Source organism: Protomyctophum parallelum (assembly GCF_964188405.1).
Source record: "Protomyctophum parallelum genome assembly, chromosome: 12".
Taxonomy (NCBI): Eukaryota; Metazoa; Chordata; class Actinopteri; order Myctophiformes; family Myctophidae; genus Protomyctophum; species Protomyctophum parallelum.
In genome coordinates, this window is record NC_139712.1 from 37,930,166 (window position 1) to 37,951,208 (window position 21,043).

Consider the following 21,043-nt stretch of genomic DNA (forward strand, 5'->3'; position numbering starts at 1 on the left):
TGAAAATAATATAGGCCTATATATTTAAACAATATCATTCATGGCGGCAACATGTATTAATCACAGACAATTACAATTAGGCAATCACAATAACCTCTTACAAAATACAGGCATCAGAAACAGGCTCAGCAACATCAAAGCAATATAGGCTTCATCAGTAGCACCATGAGCAACAAGATCATGTTTAATTCAATTGACCTCTTTACATTTTATTTAATTTCTGTGCCAATAGAAAATGTAAAAGAGAACATTAAGACAAGAAGAGAACTAAGTGCATAATGCATATATGGCTTACACTTAAAAGAAAAGTTTTAAAATTGAAGTAGAGCAGGCTAACCAACTTGGTCCGTTTTTCTCGTACGGTTGGGGAGTTTGCACAGTGCAGTGACCTGTTGGTTCCATGCCTACACACTGATATACCGGTAGACTACTTCAAGATAGTGACCATGAGGTAAGCGGGGAACATAAAACCTGGGGAATGGTTTCAGGCGATGACCCCTTTTTAATTATTTAAAATCAACATTCGTTTTGATTGAAACATTTGTTTGGAATTATGAACTTTCAGTGCCATCTTGTGGATTGCCCAGGTTTGTGTCTGTGCACTGCGTGTCTAGTGGACTGGTCTCGTGGTCTGGTCAGACTTTACTATTAAATGTTTCCGCATTCTAGCCGCGGCTGTTCCGTATAAACGTAATTGGGAAAATGTCATCAAAATTCTATAAAGTTCTAAAACGTGTTGTTGGTCTACGTTAACGGCAAAGCGTTGTAAGACTTTTAAACTTTAACAAACATTTTACATACAACATAACACGTCCAAAAATAAGTGTACTAGTAAGTATTAAAAATAGAGTTTTATTAATAATAAAGTAACTTTTGTATTAGGTAATTACTAATTTGGGTTACCTTGTCTTTCCTCGTTTGTTTGATCCTCGTAGTCCATCGTCGTTTGCATTCGTTGCTCAGCAACAGCGGAACTGCGGAAGTAAACTTATATCGCAATGCTTGGTGGTTGATGTAGTTTATTTCCTGACAAATTGACAATCAACCTCGGGTCACACCCTCACCAGATAAGACTTTCCACCTCGGAGGACTCAGTAGTAGGCTACTGCAAAGTGAAAATTGACATGAGCCCTAATCACTTGACAGGGTAAATGGCCACGTATAGTGCAAAGAAATCTAGTGCTTGAACAGAGGACCTCTGTTACCTATTTTTGCACATATAGATTGATCCTAAAGGTCCCCACACACCGATCAGATTTTTAGCAGCTTTTCTCCATCGGGTTTCCGAAAACGCACCGTGTTTAATTCACTTTGGGTATTTTCACTTTATTAAAGTTTTGTTGTAACCAAAGGTCGCAGTTAACTATAGGATCATGCATTCTGAATCGTGCATTTTCCTGTCAGAACCTGATCCTTCCTCATCTCCATCTTCGATGTCTCCCGCCTTTTGACTTACCTGTCCATTCAAATTTCAAACTCTAGACGGGCCTGCCCCAAAGTTATTAGTGCAGCCGCACCCGGCAAAAACTAGAGTTCTCAACAGGCCCGGAAGTTAAGGCCCAGCCCTACCTGGGCCCTCATCAAACCCTGTACACTCAAGAGAATGTCCCCGCTACCACCCTTAGATCTCCATATACTGTATGGAGCTCACCTGTTCTGACATTCCATATGTTCTGACCTCATCAAACCCTGTACACTCACGTCATGCTCCTTATATAGCCAGTACAGAATTAATTCCATGTTGATCTGACCCCCCATGCCAAAGCGCCAGCACTCGCCCAGTAGTCTGCCGTCAACGAGGTGGATGCCTGCACGGGTAAAGGGCGAGGTCGCTATTTTTACTCAAGAACATCTTCAATACCGAACTTGTACCTGTAACAGACTATTTCTACAATAGGGTAATAAGTACTTCTTCCATCATCACTGGTGATTGTAAACACCTTTGAAGCTTAGCAGTGTTCAATACAAGGTCTGCTAAGAGAGAAAGCCCCATTGAGGTCCTTTTGTACTAACTAGACTTTCTTTTCTCATCCCAGAAACCACGCAGTTCCTTCTTAAAAATCAAGCATGTATAATTTATTCATAAAATATTGCATAGGTTAAAACCACAATAAAAAAAGAAAAGAAACATCAGTCTGTAACATTTGTCAAGTTTCCCCAGGTTGAATCCATCGCTTGTGTTGTTATCTCATATGTGTGGACAATGCAAACCATCCCTCTCGTTCTCTCAGCTGGCCTGCCTGCTGTGAAGAGAAGGAACATTTGTTTTTCCATTCAACTTCAACTAAACAAACTATGTTTGCAACATTACAGGTGTAAACAAAAAAGTGGGTAAATTTGTTTTTGTGTGAGCCAACATTTTTGACATTTGCAGAAAGGCGAAAGAGAAGGGTATAGCATATGTATAGCATATTCATCCGGTACAATATGTACATGAGATTAGACGTAAGGTGCATCAATTTAACAGCAAATACACTGATACACATATTAGACAGGTGCCAAATACACTTACAGTATGTACCTGCTGTGTCCTGCTACCCCTGGGTTCATCTCCCAGTCTTGGTGAAGCCCCCTCACTACCAGCAGATCTGCGTAGGAACCAAAATGTTTTCAAGTGCAAAACTTCCTGTGGACTGTGCAGACAGTGGTGAATTGGTTCCCAGGCATTGAGACATGGTTAACATAGACCAGACACACACTTACCGTCTCCCACCACCACTAGCCTGTGACAAGGAATCCTGTGCAGGCAACAGCATACAAGCATCTGGACTCCTTCCGCCAGCTGAGAATGCATGGATCAAAGCAAGATTTTTTTATTCGGCTATAAGTCTCAATGTGCAATTTGTGATCCAGTGTGAAATGAGCCCCCACCCACAAATTATGTTTTCGTAAAGTTGGTACTGCCGTTTTACATACGGCCAACCAGGTGAATAAATCAGAGATTTAACTTTTGCTTTTATATGAAATATCCAAGACTATTAAGATGTCATGGAAGAGGTTTCTGAACATATTGCTGCTAGTTTGACCACTTAAAATGTGTGGTTATTTTCACTGCGCAACATGCTTCCATAGAAGACATGCAGCGACATGGCATGGCAGTCAACCAAACAGGCTCCCAGACGGCCAGACGACAACACAAATGGTTGATCCACAATACCTGCTGCGTGTGGACTGAAGGCGGAGGGAGGGATGGGGGAGACAGAGGGCGAAACCCTGGCTGAGCCACTGCTATGCCGCTGCTGCTCGATGAGCTCCAGCAGTCGACCCCTGGCTGCTGCACTCTGCCTGTTCAGCTCCAGGAGGCGCAGCTCCACACTGCTCATGCTGGGGGCTTCGTGCACTGAAGCCTGCATGAGAAGACACAGACACAGGTCTGAAATATACTACATGCACAAAATAATTTGAAAGGACTGATTTCTAGCAATTGAGGCTTTGGTCTGTATGAAAACTGTAGCGCTGTACCAAACTATTCCACTCCACAGCAAACATTTTATTAAAGTTCAGTGGTATATACAGTATGACACCTCTGTTCTGAACGGTCCAAACTTTGTGAACCTCCCGTTTGTAACCATTGCCCTCGGAAACTACACAAACTACTGTATCAGTAAAAACAGCTGCAGGTTTAAGTTAGTTAACTAACTAGCCTATAGGAAATTCCATAAGATTGAGAAACATTATTTTAAATTTGCAAGTTTCGAAAAACAGCTGACAGCAGGGAAAAGGAGAAATGATAATGTTTTTGTTCATGTAAATATATTTCAATCCAGACAAAGTAAGTATATATTTTTCTGAATGAGTGAGGATTCTCATCCTGATACTGCTTGGCTTTGGTGTAACTTATGCATGAAAAATGTACCGCTGTTGTACCAAACTACACAACTCCACATAAGCAGCAAACATTTTTCTTTTACGTTTGCAGGTTTTGTAAACAGCAGACAGGATGTTGTCAAGGGTTATCGCATTACACCTCCTAGCAACACTGCACCTGTTGTGTAGGAGGTTCTCCGTGGGCAGTCTGGACCTGCTGGGGGGTCTGTCTCCCCGTGCTGCTGGACGCTGAACGAACCTCTCCAACGCTTTGGGGCGTCACTCTCCCCGTGCTGCTGGACGCTGAACGAACCTCTCCAACGCTTTGGGGCGTCACTCTCCCCGTGCTGCTGGGTGCCGACCTAACCTCTCCAAAGCTTTGGGGTGTCACTCTCACTGTGCTGTGGGAGGTAGAGCCTCTACGCTCTGCGTTGCCATTGGGTGATCCTCTGATGCCAGAACCACCAACATTGGCTTGGTTCACCTGGGCCCTGATCATGTTGTTTTGCTGGGTCAGATGAGCGATCTGGGCCAGCAGGGCCTCTTGGGAGGGCTGTGAACGCAGAGGGTCAGAGGTCATGGGCAGGGCGGAAGTGGACGGGAGGTCAGGGAGAGGCAAGCTGGAGAAGCTGGGGGTGGGGCTGAGCGCCCGGACATCCTCATAGGAGCGCATGGTGTCGGCAGGAAATGGAAGGTCCCGGTGCAGAGGCACAGGTCGAAACACTGGGAGGACAGAGAATGGGTGGATTACTTTACATCACTCGTTTTCAACTTATGGTCTGGGGATCACCAAGGGTCCAAATTGGCCCTTATGTGTCTGTAACTGTGAGTGCACAACTGTTAACACCACGAACGCCCAGGGGTATTTAGGACCATTAAATCAGAGCGCCCAACAGAGCACATTTAGAGATGCACCAGGCGCCATCTTGGTTGTAGCTGAAGTAGCTAGATCTAAGATGTAGCCAAAACACCCCCAAGGCGATCGACAACGGGAGGTATGATAAATTCTAACGCGACTAGCGACGGGACTGCGATGGTCCGTCAAAAACATAATCTTTGATTAGAATTGGACGGATTGATTTAGATCAAGAGTTATTCACGTTTTAAGATTTTCGGTCTCATCCACTAAAATGGGGGGGAACATTTTGGATGATGTCCCAACCGGAAATGACATTGAATGTTGCCCAACAGGCGCTCCCAGCCTGTGGAGCGATGCATTCGGTTATGATATCAATAAAGTTCTGTCCTTTTATTAATCTCCGTCCTGAGCGTTGAGTGTTACTATTTGATAGGACGGAGACTTCAGTTTATGCCGCTCAGGGTGTTAACTGGAGAAAACAATCTCAACTTTTCAAATATGTTCATGTGAGGCGACAGGCTCAATGTTGTATTTTAAGTTGTATTTATGTAATCTGCCATGTACAGTATGAAGCTTGAGTGTTTAAGTTGGTTAACGTATTTCTTTGATCATTGTTTGTGAATTGTCATGTCGGTTCATTGTCTATGTCAAATGAAATATAAGTGTTCTTTCCATTTGGGCTGGGCTTCCTTGGAAGCATGACACTTTAAAGAAAAATCATTACAAAAACAAAAATCGTACATTCTCAGAGTTAAATTAAAAGGATTATACAGTGTAGAATCTACACTGTATAATCCGTTTAATTTACATCTAAATCTCTGGGACCTCAATCTACACTGTAGATTGAGGTCCCAGAGATTTAGATGTAGTTTGTAGCCTAATGCATATCAAATTGGGGGCTCTTGAATTTCAAGAGTTTGAGAGTCACTGCTTTACATGTCAACAAATGGACTCGGAGAGTAACAGATTATAGTGAGAGGGACTTCACCAGGGCTGTGTTGCTGGTTGTATATTTGTCGAGGTGGGGAGAGCAGCACTGCAGGAGCTATAGGGACTTGTGTTTGCTCTGTATCTCGCTCGGGAAAAGGCGGTCCACGTTGACAGTCTGTGAAAAACACACATTTCACCACAGTTACTCAACAGGCATGTGCACGCACACATGCACAGTTGCACACCCACAAAAAGCATTTATCAGAATGCTAACGCCACCATCTCCTTGTTTACGCCACAGGACCATGTGGAAACAGGTTGTCGGGGGCTTTAAATTGGAGCCGTATGTTTTTTTAATTAGTCAAATAAAGAGATAAATAAACCTGTAGAGTGTTGAGTTCTGTAGTCCCTGGGTGCTACCGGCAGTTCCAGTGCTCCCAGTGCCAGCACCACTGTGTCCAACATCTGTTCCAGCTCTGCTGTCCGCTGCTGCAGACCTGCCTGGACAGTGGAAAAAGCACCCGCACAAAATCCAAAGTGAACCCAGTGCTACCTATGCATTCTGGTTGGTAGGTTTCAGCAATACAAAGTTCAACCGCAGACATCCAGATTGGACAGATCATTTTTGTCACATTGTACCAGTGATACAGTGCGGTGTGCTGTGTGTGTCATGCAAAAGCTCACCTGCAGGGCAAAGCTCTCCTCTCTCAGAGTCAGTGTCTCGGCAGTGAGAGCGTCTATGAGCCCCCGCTGCTCTCTCACCTCCTGCTCCAGGCTTCTCCTCTTCTGAGCCTCTCTCTTCACCTCATCTTCCCTCTAACATTATGTTGTAGGCAGAAAGTGAGCAGAATGATGAATTTAGGCGAGGCAGGCACCAATACCAATAATGATGTCACAAATACCACATACCCAGCCATTATTTGCCCTGGGTGAGGGGTGTGATGAAATTGATTGATTGATTGAAATATTTATTAACAGTTTGTAGAATTTACAGTACATTTTAAGCACAAACTCAATACAAAGACTGTTAACTGTGAGTGGACGACCCAATTAAGCATTACACTTGTTTACAACAGGGTCCACATTGTTCAATTCATCAAAACATTTAGAGACATACAAATAGACACTTCTACGTATGTAGCTAAAGAACAGAACAGGAATTCATCATATAGGAAGCAAAAAGGGAAAAGAAAGTAAAAGAAAAAAGAAAAGAAAGTAGAGAGCTGTATCCGTTATCAGTAGTAGTTAACAAATCATCACAAGATCACATGCTGAACGATCACCAGTGTACAGCCTCGTTGCGGAAGGTTAACAGTTAAGTAAAAGACTAGATCAGGTCACCTAATATTGAAAGTATAGTATGATCCAGCATTGGTGTTGGCAGTGCAAAAGGGGAAATGGTGCATAACCATAAAGACATGCTGAATCTGATTATGTGTTTTTCTCATGATTCCCACTGCACCTGTTTCAGTAGGTGCACCAGACGCCCAAGAGTGGAGACCAGGGCTACAGAGAATCCAGTGAGGCCTTGAGGTCTGTGTGGCTGTGGATCTGTGTCCGATTCCTGGGGACTTAGTGAGTCCAGTTCAGTCTCCACCTGGCCCAGCATGGTCTGCAACATTCCCAGACTGGACTGGTTCCCATTCAGAGCACTTAGCGAAGAGCCGTCAAGGCCTGAAGCCTCTGGTCCACATTGTAGATTACTGGTCCTACTGGCACGGCCACTATTGCCAACTGGGAAAGACACATACAGACGTACACGGTACACACCAATGAAAAGGAGAAATGAAGATAATTACCGGTATGTTGCGCTTGTTCCATGTACATTTATTTGAATCCAGAGTAACTATACATGTGTGAGGATTCTCATCCCGACACTAACCTGGCTGGTTGGTAGTGGGCTCAGAGTTGAGTACTTTAGTAACGAGGGCGGACAGGTCCTCGCTGTGTTCTTCTGACTGGCTCTGTCTGGACCGCACACGCTGGACCGCCACTGTGGCGTTTAGAGCTACACAAACCACCAGATAAGTGTGTAGAGCGTTAGAGGAGGACAGAATATTAAATTCAAGCCAATCAAGATATGGGGTTTACCACATAGTAAAAAAATGTAAAGGCTTAATAGAGTAAACTACATGGAAACTCTTTCCCTCATTTAAAGCACGACTTCACCCATTTCAACTAATCTTCACATAACTGGTCCTCAATATAATATGGTACCATTTTATTATGAGCATTAGTGAGGACAAATTACAGGATATGGATAGGTTGAAAATGGGTGAAGTCGTCCTTCACATCTGTAGTCTAGTATAGGGGATTGTGTTCTTGTTTTACTGAGGATAAGGGTAGAAATAAGTTGAGGGGCCCCTTCTGAGGTCGCTGGATTTGCCACGGGGCATCATCCTACTACGACTCTGTTTTCTTCTCCTATACCTGATGGATTGGGGGCTCTCCCTGACCTACAGGGAGTCACAGGAACGCCATCTCTGATCCCCTGGTGCCGAGAGCTGGACTGGACCCGCTGTCGTTGTGTACGCCTTCCCGGAGTCTTGGCCTTCATCTTCCGTAGATTGGCTCTACGTGTGAAAACAGAGCGGTTTGGTGCAGGGACAATAGAGCCATAACAGCAGGGTTTTACATTGGTATAATAAATCTTAACTTTCTTTATGATCACATTATTACCTGTGTACTACAGAGACGGGGCTAGCAGCAGCGGCCTCCTCTTCGCTGTAGTATTCCTCAGCACCGTCTAGTTCATTAAGGGCCTGGAGGGAATAATAATGTATCAAATGCACATTAATAAAGCAATATTCAAGCAAATATAAAGAAAATGGACTTATCATGATCACACGACATGTGGCCAATTTGCCAAATGACCACTGGGTGAATATGGTAAACGGAATGTACAACACTGAAACACACCTGCTGGTCCATCATAGACTGGCTAAGAAGAGACAGTGGTGTTGGTGGATCTGGTCTCTGTACTACAGGCAGTACAGAGTCATTGTCACAGTCTGGAGCCATTGTCACGCTGGGGTGGCCTGCAAAATAATAAATGTATTGATTAGATTTGCCACACAACACAATACAATGAGTGCTTACGATCGACCTCCGATTCTGTGTTTGACAGTCGAGTTGACACCATCTCAACTGCCGTGACACATGAACTGCTGAAAGTAGTTCAATGCTTTTTGGATTATTGGAATTATTTATAATAACTACTAAACCTGTCTAAAATGGAATTAATTATGCTACCAGTCTGCCGACGAGGAGCGTCTCCAAACAGATCCTTGACCACGGCCATGGCTCTATCTGAACGGGACAAAACATCTTGCAACAGCAGCTGGTCAGAGAACACCTACAAAAGAAAAACACATCACCATCTGTTCATAATTATAAATTGTACATTAATTTAGGTGTAACAAAGATTATGAAATCCCAGACCCCAGACTTTCTCATTAGGGGTTTTTCTATACATTTACAGACCTGGAAATTGTCAAAATGAATTGACCCTTGGCTTACACGTACTGTAAGCCAAGTACACGTACTGTCCTTGCAGCAAATAACTGGTAAACTGACATTACTAACGACTAATACCAGATATAAATATTTAATTCCATATTTTAGCTACTGAAAACTAAAAGTGTGTAAGTGAAAGGAGCCATCATCAACCCAGCACACAGAAATTCACAGACCTCCCTGATGATGCTGGCACTGGCATGGTCCAGGGGTGCCGGGCTCCCAGGGTGTCTGAGCTGGCGTCTCATGGCCTTCTGTTTCAGCTCCCACTGGGCCACAACCCTGTTATGAGACTTGTGACTCTCGTGTCGATATCTCTGGAAGAGAATATTTATAAGCGTCCTTTTAATTTGACCAAAGAAATTAAGTGCTGCTCACACCCAACTGGTTGGTGGCCATTCATTCATAGAGCAAGGAAAGACATCATCAAGCAACTTACCAGCTCCTCAGGTGTCGGCTTGTGCACAGAGAGATCATTAACAGTGCTCTGAAAACAAAGCAAAACTAATGTTTCTGTATATTTCTCTCAGTGGTTCTCAAAGTGGGGTCCCGGGGACCCCAGCAATATTAGTAACACATTAGTATGAATAAAATAAAGAAATCCATCTATCTATCTATCTATCTAGCAAGCATTAAAATCAGTGCAATAACTTTAAACCTTTGGCTCTTTGAAAAGAGACAAGCTATGAGCTCAGTCACTATATGAGGTGTTGTCAGTTTGTAGATCTGTTGTACAGCTCAGTGGCCTTGTGGTTAGAGTGTCTGCCCTGAGACTGGGAGTTTTTGTGTCTTCGGTATGACCCGGCTTAAGCTACAGAAACAGGAATGTGTGTGTCTCTTGGGGGGGTCCGCCATATATAAATCAATTTGGGCGTCCTTCAACAACAAAAACAACAACTTTCTGTTGTGGACACCATATGGCTGTGAGTGTGAACACTCACCACCCATTCTCTCTGAGGGGCACCTGTCTTCTTGGGGCGTGCAACAGGCCTCTTCCCTTGACTGTGTTGTGAGCGCCCCCCAAACCTCACAAACGACATCTACAAAACAGTATGAAACACAAGTACTTAGGTACTCGACGTTGCTTTACTTACATAACTTAAATAAACTCGTATTTAGTTTTGTTAATATATTAAACAGTCACGACAGTCAGACACATCAGGACATGTGTAGCCTGTAGTGTACATACGAGTGCAGGAGAGCAAACATTTAGCATCTGTTAGTAAAATAACACACAGTCTTGTTTGTTCTTCGCATGCTGGCACTGTTAATATTAAGCTAGTAGTACTTACTGTTTTACTGTTTTTGTCGCAGCCCTTTTGAACAGTTGCGCGCCACTTCCTGTGTTGTTGTTACTAAGGACGCCTCTTTACCAGTCGAGCATGCTGGGAAATGAATGTACCTGTAACGCTTGATACGGCCACTAGATGGCACAGTTAGTTTAATCTTTGTAGTGTGTGTGCGCGGCGCTTTTGACACACTTTTCAGCTCATGACGACCCAAAACATACATTTAGCGTATTTAAAAAATAGTGAAAATAATTATATATTTTTTTAAATGTTTACATAAAAAAATTGAACTTCTTTTGAATTAATGTTTGTCTTGACTTGAAAATATATATATTATTATTATTAATATTATTATTGTAATCTTTTGAAATGTTAATTTAAACGAAATGTGTAGGAAATGTTGGTTTAGGAAACAGACTACAGACAGAGACAGGAGATGTTACCCAAATGCGCGTGCGCGCGCGCACACGCACACACACACACACACACACACACACACACACACACACACACACACACACACACACACGTATACTGACATGATTGGAGGGCAGAGTATCCTCGGTCCCAGGCTTACTTGAGGGCAGAGGGACTGACTGACGGATCATCAACTACTAACCGCTTGACTTCTTGAGGGAAAATTGCAGAAGATGTTTACTTTTCTTTTACTTCCCATAGCCTCGCGAGACTGTACACTACAGGGATGGATCGTTGTTAGTAGCTACTACTCACTCACTCTCACCCTAAATGGAATGGAGAGACCCTCATATAGCGAGGTGTGAAACTACCGGCAGTACGCCTCCCAGATGCCAATGCAGGAGGAATACTTACTCCTTTCTAGGCTAGATTGGCTAAGTTGTCTGACTTGTCTCTCTATTACATCCAGCAAGCAATGCAGACCAAGTTATATAAATTGGACATTTTAACTTGCACTTAAGGCTGGGGGCCAGTGGACAAAAGGAGTGTGTATACTGTATAGGCTCACTAGGCTGTATGGATTGGGCTACCTACATCTCTGGGGATAGTCATTTTAGGAGTGCACTATAAAGAGGAGACATGGATTCCGTGCCAGAAGAGTTCAATTCAGCCTCCTGATACTGGATTTACCGGAGTTTCGTGGACACACAAGTGGAGTATTAGAGACAGATTAGAGAAAGAGTAGGAGTATATATAATTAATTTGGGTATTTCAACAAGATCACGTGACAACATAACAGCATTCTGGCAACTTTTGGATATTTTCCCACGTGAAGGAGCAGCTTGGCATTCGTGGATCTACCGAATTACGCACGGAATTCTCCTAGCAAATGACAGCTTTAAGGTGCTTTGTTTATCTCTCTCTTTATCGCCCCTGTCCCATTCATTGCGGTGATCCTCCATATCGTTCCATTCCCCAGGTTAGACCCGAGGAGTGAAAGCCCCACTCTTTCACTTGGTGTGCCAGTGCGCGGCCACGGGCACCCTGGCCACGATGTGGGGAGGCGGTTTGCCGATGTCTGTCACCGTGATTGTGACTCTACTCTTGGTCATTATTGACGTGAAGGCCAGTGGGGAGTATTGTCACGGCTGGCACGACAACCAGGGCGCGTGGAGAGAGGGCTTCCAGTGCCCGGAGAAGATTGATAGCGCGGACGCGATCATCTGCTGTGGGAAGTGCGATCTGCGCTACTGCTGCCCCATCACTAACGCACGGTTGGACCAGGGGACCTGTACCAATGACAAGAAGGACACCGATCTGGGGACACAGACCAAGGAGAACAAGGATACAGCGGCAGGTAATTACAGTTCTGGAAGGAATTTCATTTCCAAATGTAAATATGTTGGCCCGAAGTGTCAATACGCATATATATAGCCTACCGCCATGTCCAAAACTAAACTGAGACGCCTTGTTTGCTTCAATTTGGGGCAGCCCTCCTGTTCTCTAAATTAGATTGCATAGCCTACACATTTAATTGGAAATGAGTAACTTAATAACTTTTAAGTGACCAGTTGGCCAATCGGCCATCCCATGTCCAAGGCGCGCATGCATGGACAGGACGGGCTGAAATGTGATATAGCAAATAGCAGAGAGAAAATGCAGGGGCCCGCTGCTTTGAGAACCTGCCTACTTTGTATTTATAATACTAAATTGGCTCATCTCCATGATATCTTTTAAATGTACTCCCCTGCCTCAGTTGGCAACGACAGCTGCAGAGGAGACAGCAGTACAGACACCCTAGCAAGCCAGTTAACTGCCCACCCCACTCACTCACAAATGGCAAATTGTGCTGTGCACAGTTATAAATAGTTGTGTTTGTTCTAGCGGCACCACACTGCAGAGACTGAGCTCAAATCGCACTGTCCCCACGAGGATCAGGTTTGGACTTGACCGGATCCTGGCCAGTGGACCGCGACGGCGCTGACAGCTCGCTTCATAATAACAAATCGCGTTATGTATCATTTCCTAGAGACCTGTGGATTCCCATTTCCATCCGCAGGGTCCATGGTAATCCTCCCCGCTCCCCGCTGCCCCATTGATCATTTGATGTTGCCGAGTTTATATAGGGAGATATATTTTCAACAAGTTCTATAGCCTATAGACCACCTGCAATTGACATGTGGCTGTGTAGTCTATTATTAGTTAGGGGCCTACTACTCGTTCCCAAAGTGTAGTAATCCCGTGTTTGCCTAACTGAGCTACAAACAACAGACATATGTCTAGAAAGATCTAATCTAACCTATTGTTTCATTATAACAGCCCAAGTTAGTATTCATTCAGGCCAACATTTTATCACTGCTCCTTTATACACTTACACATACAGGAAAGCTGCATTTATTATTTAGGAAAAAGATACATATAGGCCTATGAGGTCACATGAAAATGGAGCAAATTATACACAACAATGAAAATAGTAGGCCTAGTGGCCTACTTAAAGCGTCTGTGGGGGACTTGACTTCTTCTGGACAGCATCTTTCCATCCAACTATAACCTGTCATTTTCTCAAACAATCCTGCCTTATCGCCCCAGGAAGCAGTATACATTTTCATACAAATGGCAAACAGCCAAAATAATGTAAAGAAAAGCAGGCATTTTCTCCCTATAGGACAAAAAAGGAAGCGCTTTGTCGTGCAAGGCCCGGTTTGTGCACTTAATTCATTTGTCATCCAGATGGCAGCCTATTAATCATCTGCAAGATACACACAGTAATGTCAAATGCATAACGGACAGGAAATTATTAATGCATTCAACATAAAGAAGCATGTGGTGTTTAGGAACAGGAGAATGCCCATGGGATAGCTCTACTCTAGGAGATGAGAAAGCCCAGCCAGCCACAAAGATTATGCCCAAAACAAGAGCTTAGGGGAGGGGGCTGATGGCTGCCATAGCTCAGTTCCAGCAACAGGTGTGGAAGAGTGACAGGGAACAATAGCAGTGTTTTGTTCCAACATAAGATGTATGTCCACTCACTGTTTAAAGAAAATGGTTATGCCAATCATTGATAGCACAAAATTAAAACAAACTAGAAAAGTACACTCCATAGAGCACAGGTATCCATCCACCAGCCCTTGCTTTTAAAACAAAGCTTGCAAATTAACTGTTCTTACTTGATTCAGTGCTTCAACTTTCTTGTTGGAATGGACAGCATCCAATAGCAGACTATCCTCTTGTTGTAGACTATTTACTAGTACACAGGTGTAAAACTCCTGGCATGTGCAGCTGTTCAGATTGCATTAAGTTCCCCTCTCTCTCTCTCTCTCTCTCTCTCTCTCTCTCTCTCTCTCTCTCTCTCTCTCTCTCACACACACACACACACACACACGCACACGCACACGCACACGCACACGCACACGCACACGCACACACACACACACACACACACACACACACACACACACACACACACACACACACACACACACACACACACAATTCAATTTACCGGTAAATTCAATTGAAATGGGTTTTATTGGCATGGGAAAGATACATTTCCACTTTTCCAGCAGTGCCAAAGCAAGTGTGAAATAAAAACAAGCTAAACAAAAACGTGAATGTTGTACAAATAAAGTGTAGGCCTATTAGAATAAAAAAAAATGTAAACAAAGCTGCACAAGGCTTGTGTGTGTGTCATAGTCATCCATGTGTGTTGTGTCGATCACTGTGTGTGTGTGTCTATGAGGAATTGTAAAACTGCTGTTAAAATATGCAGTATACTGGTAGTCAATGATGTCACAAGTTAACCCGGTCCCGAAAACACGGACCATAGCCGATTGAAGAACTTCCGAATGGGTCTCACTGGCCACTATTCCTATGAAGAAGGACTACTCCAGAGGGCGGGGGTAATGCATGCACAAAAATATTAAATAACTATTTTTTTATAGAGCGTATGTGCATGCAGATTGCAGTGGCAAATCGAGTGGCAAATGTAATGATTCTAATTGCATTAAATGGGCTGTCAAGGCCATGAAAGTCGTTTTTTGACACTCAGTAGGCGTTCCGGGTATGATGATGATGATGTCACACGCATACCCTCTATTAACGGATTAGAAAAGTATTTGGTGAGTGTTTTCTTTGGCCTACTGGCAGCGTGCCCAAAGAGTATGGTCCAGCAGTTCACAAGATTAATTCCAGAACAACAAACTCACAGACAAGGGCAAAAACATCATCTCTGCCACCATCAGAGATAGTTATGTTGCAATCTTTTCTGGTCCTCCTTACTTTTTAAGAAGCTGCTTTAGGGTTAGGGTTAGATTTACGATTAATGTCAGGGTTAGAAGTTAAGGAATAAGTGCAGAATGAAGAATCAAAATCAGTCAAAAGTGCTCACAAATATATAGCAGTACAAGTACAAGAATGTGTGCATTTGTGTGCCTGTGTGTAAATGAAGAAGATTTTGACATGAATATGGTGGGACTGGTTTTCCTTGTTCCATTCTGGAACATTTTAACTGTGGACCAACATTATGGGTCAAATTTTACACTCAGAGTTAAATGAACACTCAGGAAAAGTCTCTTTGGGATGTTTCTGGTCTTGTAACTTGCCTGACCATAGCAGTCTTATTGGAATGGCTCCTGTTAAAACCTGTTTACGAGACCATGGCTGTAAGGTACATTAGAGTCTGAAGCTGACACCACTGCTTTTCAATAAGAAGAAAATGGGTCATGGTCTCATGTTGTTGATGTCAATGCCTGTATTGCCATAGGACTAAGTCTTTTGTCACTTTGATTTAGTGCTTTGCCATATGGAAAGGATACAGCTTTGGAGCAATGTTTTTGCTCTTACACAGTGCACTGTATACTACTGCATGTATGTGTTCACTACTATTCCCAAGCCTACTGAGAAGTTTCCTTAGGCCATGTTTGTTTCAAAGAGCAGTGCAAGTTGCCACCTCTCAGGTTTATGGTTACACTTGTTAGTGCACTGGTATATAGAAAATAAAGACAAACAATTATTAATCAGAACAAATACCTTCTAATATAACATGTGCATTATTGTACTTCAGAGGTGTGTGTGTGTGTGTGTGTGTGTGTGTGTCACCCTGTTACAGCTATCAGACTCTGAACATTCACGTTTTGGTCAAAAGCTGTATGTATGAGTTGTTTTATCACTGATACTTTCTTTGCATTCTTTTCCAGTTAGGGTTAGGGTTAGTTGGCAGGTCTTGTATTGTATTGTCCATACATTACGTTAAATAGACAAATACATGAAAAACAAGAATGATTCTGGCCTCAATTGAGCAGAAGGGAGAGTAACAGCAGGGAAACTGTGTGCACATTACATGCTGATTATAATGGAATCATGTGAGAGAAAATCAACTAAAACTGTCACTAAAGTCCTTGAGAATCAGGCCTCTCAGTCAAGCATTGCATAACAGAAACAAGTGTTAAATTAATTCTGAGAGAGTAAAATTGAACGCATACCACGGGTTCATCTGAGTCAATTTAACACTCAGGAGTACCTAAAAAAAAGTTCACAGTTATCAGTTCTGGCGACATGGCTTTTATTAAGAAACAAACAGGCACACGCGTGTGCGTGCATGCACACACACACACATGCACACACACACACGTCACACACACACACACACACGCACACACACGCAATGCACACAGAGACACACAGAGGTGCAGGGTCGGAAAGAAAGGTGAATGGTGGGGTCACAGCAGGGTGCAGGGATTAGAGCTGATCAAAACAAAGTTAATAACTGCTAATGAGAGCCTGGGGCCCCCTGGGAGCCCCCTTTTAGTCTGCCTCTCTACCGCTCTCTTTCTTTCTCCCTTCCATCTATTCTTTTGTTTCACTGTCTGACCCAATCTCTATTCACATGAGGGAGCTTTGACCGTATGAGATTCAAGATATGAGTGTGTGTGTGTGTGTGTGTGTGTGTGTGTGTGTGTGTGTGTGTGTGTATGTGTGTGTGCACGAGCGTGTGTGTGTGTGTGTGTGTGTGTGTGTGTGTGTGTGTGTGTTAGGGCTGCAACGATTAATCCATTAATCGCAATCAAATTGGCTATTCAATTAGTTGTCAACTAATTTAGTATTCGATTAATCGAATCACTGGTAATCACTGGTTTGTGGTTGTTGTGTGTGTGTGTGTGTGTGTGTGTGTGTGTGTGTGCACATGTTTACCACTTATTTGAAGTTGTACACAGCTTAGTTCACGTTCTGAAACTTTTACATTAAACATGATTTTGATCAAAACAAAAAATCACACTCATGTGAAGTGACTGGTGCAACTCCGTGTGGGGGTTCCGGGGGGGGTTCCAGACCCATAGGAACGTACCCAGGGGGCCGGGACGGTTCCAGTGTGCCGCCGCGCATCCGAAACAGTTGACAAATGAGAGAGTTACCGTGTGGCAGTCCCTCTACTACTGTACTGTACTGGCACACCTGAAAGCATCATATATACAGTTAATACGTGCGTACACGTGTGTTTGTGTGTGTGTTAGGTTGCGCACAGGTGGTGAAAAACAACCATGCTGTTTTCGTGCTCATACCCACCCACCCAGCCAGCCACCCACCCAGCCACCCACACACATAGCTCCGTAAGGGAGTGGTTGCACCACTCAAAAAAATAGTTTTTGTTCTGTTTAGTTTAATGCAACTGTGCAACTCTCCCTCCCCAAAAGGACCACAATGGAAACAAGCTTTCAGGCTTTTTTGTGCTTTTATTCTTTTGAATTAATCGATCAATCAATCAATCAATCAATCAATCAATCAATCAATCAATCAATCAATCAATCAATCCTCTCTTTCTCCCTCTCTCTCTCTGCAGTGCCCGTTTATGTACCCTTCCTGATTGTGGGCTCGGTGTTCGTGGCGTTTGTCCTGGTGGGATCCGTGGTCGCTGTGTGCTGCTGCCGCTGCCTCCGGCCCAAACAGGAGCTGTCCTCAGGCGGGGGCGGGGCAGGGGGCGGCTCCGGCGGCGGCGGGCGCCTCCTGGAGACCATCCCCATGATGGCGAGCACCTCCAGAGGCTCCTCCTCGCGACAGTCCAGCACGGCCACATCCTCCAGCTCCTCCGTCCCGACCGCCAACACCCGGCCGGTGCCTCCGCCCATGATGCGCGCCCAGGCGTCCTACTGCCAGCCGCCGGAGGGCAGCGTCTTCGTCAACATGCCCACTAACTTCTCCGTGCTCAACTGCCAGCAGGCCACGCAGATCATGCAACACCAGGGACAGTTCATGCACCCCCAGTTCATCGGCTACGCCCACCCCGTCTCCGGCGCCCCGACCTACATAGACCCCACCCAAGGGGGCTACAGACCCATTCAGTCCCCCTACCCTCCCCCCACCAGTGTGGCCTGCAGTGAGCAGCAGCTGAAACACCCCCCGGTGACGGTGTGAGCTTGGCGTCGCCAAAAGGCTCAGGAAGAACTTGAACTTGTGAAGTGTAAACCTGTGAGGACCGTGCCAGAGACCCTTGTGGGGGAGGTTGGGGATGGAGGGGGTGGTGGGGTGGGATGTGGGTTCTCATGCCAGAGTGGAAAAAGCAATGACATGGAGTCAGGCTCACATGAAGGACTCGTAAAAGCCTTGCTGGCAGCGGTGGCCGGCCGCGCTATTGTGTGATGTGTCTGTGGATGGTGTGTCATGTGATCTCTTGGGAAATGGCGTGAGCCGAGCCCGGCCTGAAGATAGGAGTACGAGACAGATGCGTATCAAATTTGCTGTCTTAGTAATACAAAGACACTACTACATTGCTGATGGGTAATGCTGCACAGCTCAGTGCAGCCCATGATTCTCTGAGAGAACTGTGTCTGTGTCTGAGTGAGAACTTTGTGCATTTATGTGTGTGTAGGAATGAGTGATGAATGGATGACTAATGGCAGTATGCCATATGAAATGTGGCTATGTGAACACATACTGTGTGCGTGCGTGTGGGTGTGTGTGTGCGTGCGTGTGCGTGTGTGTGTGTGTGTATGCCACTTGCACATGTGCACATGTAAATGGTTATGAATGGTTTACACAACACACTCATATATGTACGTTTGTGTTAAGGAATGATGTGAAAATGAGTAGAAATGGTGTGTGTGTGTGTGTGTGTGTGTGTATGCAGTGTGCGTGCACGTGTGTGCGTGTGTGTGTGTGTGTGTGTGTGTGTGTGTGTGTGTGTGTGTGTGTGTGTGTGTGTGTGTGTGTGTGTCAGTGTTGTGTGGACTGTGGAGTGCACAGGGGTGTAGTGGTTGTATGTGTGAGTGTGTAATGGGAAATGCAGGTGGTGCGATGTGAAAGGCAGTCCCCAAATCTCCCTGTAGGCCGTTTAAACTGTAATGAAGTGAGCACAGGACACAGACTGTAACGCTCCACCCCTACGCTAGCCCCCCCCCACCCCCCCCCCCCAACACTGCCGTCCCACCAAACTACTGCCCCAAGCGGAAACACACACACACACACACACACACACACACACACACACACACACACACACACACACACACACACACACACACACACACACACACACACTAAACATGAAAGGACCCACAAAAAACACTCACACACGGTCTGACAGTTAATGTAACTAATAGGTGTGTATGTGAGTGGAGGAGAAAGCGAGTGAGGGAGCCGAGAACAGAGTGCCATGTTTTCTCCCTGTGTGAATCTGCAATCTACAGTACAGCCTTCTGAAGATCGCAGTTAATTATGCAGTAAAATGTCTGCCAACCGTTCCCCTTCACTTCTCCTTCCTGTGTGCGAGCCGTGTGCGCGCGCGTTTGTGTATGTGTGTGTGTGTGTGTGTGTGTGTATTTAACACTCCCACTGTGCTTTATTTGTATTAGCTGAGGGCACCGGAGTTGTTGCTGGACGGTTCCAGGGCATTTCCACACATTTTTGAATCCTTACTTTTCCACTTTGAATACAGTACGTACCAAAAAAAGGTTAATTCCCGCCATATACGTGGTGCTCTTTTTCAAAAGTGCCTTCTTCACTAATGGAGTATTCTCTTGACAATCTTGTGCACTGTTCTACAGCTGGCTCTGTTATGGTGCTGGTAACTCAGTAACATACAGCTTCAGGAATGTGCCAGTCCATTAAACTAACAGTCAAAGCCTCATTTATATTTTGTCTCGCGCTGCAAATAACGAATTGTTTCTTTTCGTCGCATGACTTAGTATTAAAGAGGCTTAAGATGTGGCGCAGCAAACAAATCAGTATGTCTGGGTGCCTCATCTACTTCAAGCATGTCGTCTATAGCAGGGGTTCTCAACCCGTGGGTCGCGACCCCTCGAGGGGTCGCCAAATAATAATAATTATTATAAAGAAAAAAAAAAAAAAAAAACTTTTGTTGCAACTGAATGGCGGTCCCGATACATTGCCAAAGCATTTCCGGGGGTCCCTGGCCAAAAATGTTGAGAACCCCTGGTCTATAGGATGGACAGCGTGCATTTGACGAACACCCAAGTGTATGTGTAAAAAGAGGTACTGTATTATGATTTATGCTCAAATGTGTTTCTGCCTTCTATGAGATGCAGATTCATACAGGATTGTCATTTTTCATCGATTTATAAGAAGAAATAAATAAATATCAATGTGTTGAGACGTGATGCGTTTCCTGTCTGCTTTTCTTTTCTTTTTTAACACTTTGCCCTGTCATAAACACACAAACATGTTTTATGTCAAAACCATGAAGAGAGAAGACCATCTCTACAGAGCAGTGTGATTTACATCTGCTTTGAGACTTATAAAACCTGACTAGCAAGAAACAAGTGTTAAAGCTGACAGCCAGCATGGGGCTAGACCGCAGTCTCAGTTTATGAGCGAGCGGCCAAAAGATTATTTAATCCCTTTGAAAGACACGCAGACACACATTCTTTAGCTATTAGCTATAGACCAATTACTCACACCCACAGACAGCCAGCCACCCAGGGCAGACAGGAGAAATACCCGTCATATCATCAGACACATTAGCACGGGAACAATAATGCACAACAATAGACTGTATATATAAACCTATAACCATTTCCTTGAGCCTGCGGAGGTGTATTTTTGGCACATTCCTCTGCAATGGAAACTCAGCTAACGGGGAAAATGGAGGAGAGCCACCCCTGGGAGCCATTGGGAAGGAGTTGAAAAGCCTAAATGGATCTATGGCTCCTGATGGGGCCAGCCCGATGGATTCTCCATATTGAAGCAGCTGCGTTGGGCTGGGCCACGGCCAGAA

General features: G+C 44.5%; 2 protein-coding genes across 3 annotated transcripts; one reads left to right on the top strand and one right to left on the bottom strand.

Moving 5' to 3' along the window:
• Nucleotides 1-2,120: 2,120 nt before the first annotated feature.
• spice1 (spindle and centriole associated protein 1) lies at nucleotides 2,121-10,152 on the bottom strand (the record flags this gene model as incomplete). 2 transcript variants are annotated; one of them, XM_083777890.1, is made up of 17 exons in its annotated part: nucleotides 2,121-2,243; nucleotides 2,522-2,588; nucleotides 2,704-2,782; nucleotides 3,158-3,347; nucleotides 3,986-4,530; nucleotides 5,655-5,771; nucleotides 5,980-6,097; nucleotides 6,281-6,412; nucleotides 7,059-7,330; nucleotides 7,479-7,604; nucleotides 8,027-8,169; nucleotides 8,276-8,358; nucleotides 8,516-8,634; nucleotides 8,849-8,951; nucleotides 9,289-9,429; nucleotides 9,552-9,599; nucleotides 10,054-10,152. In XM_083777890.1, the coding sequence occupies 17 exons, from the start codon at nucleotides 10,150-10,152 to the stop codon at nucleotides 2,184-2,186; spliced, it is 2,442 nt and encodes an 813-aa protein (XP_083634016.1). In that variant the 3' UTR covers nucleotides 2,121-2,183. The 2 variants fall into 2 exon arrangements, with proteins under 2 accessions (XP_083634016.1, XP_083634017.1); XM_083777891.1 differs by having other exon boundaries at nucleotides 2,145-2,240.
• An 814-nt stretch (nucleotides 10,153-10,966) lies between these two features.
• shisa2b (shisa family member 2b) lies at nucleotides 10,967-18,352 on the top strand. Its single transcript, XM_083778177.1, has 2 exons — nucleotides 10,967-12,175; nucleotides 17,654-18,352. Exons 1-2 carry the CDS (start codon nucleotides 11,872-11,874, stop codon nucleotides 18,223-18,225), a joined length of 876 nt encoding a protein of 291 aa, XP_083634303.1. The 5' UTR covers nucleotides 10,967-11,871; the 3' UTR covers nucleotides 18,226-18,352.
• Nucleotides 18,353-21,043: the final 2,691 nt, after the last annotated feature.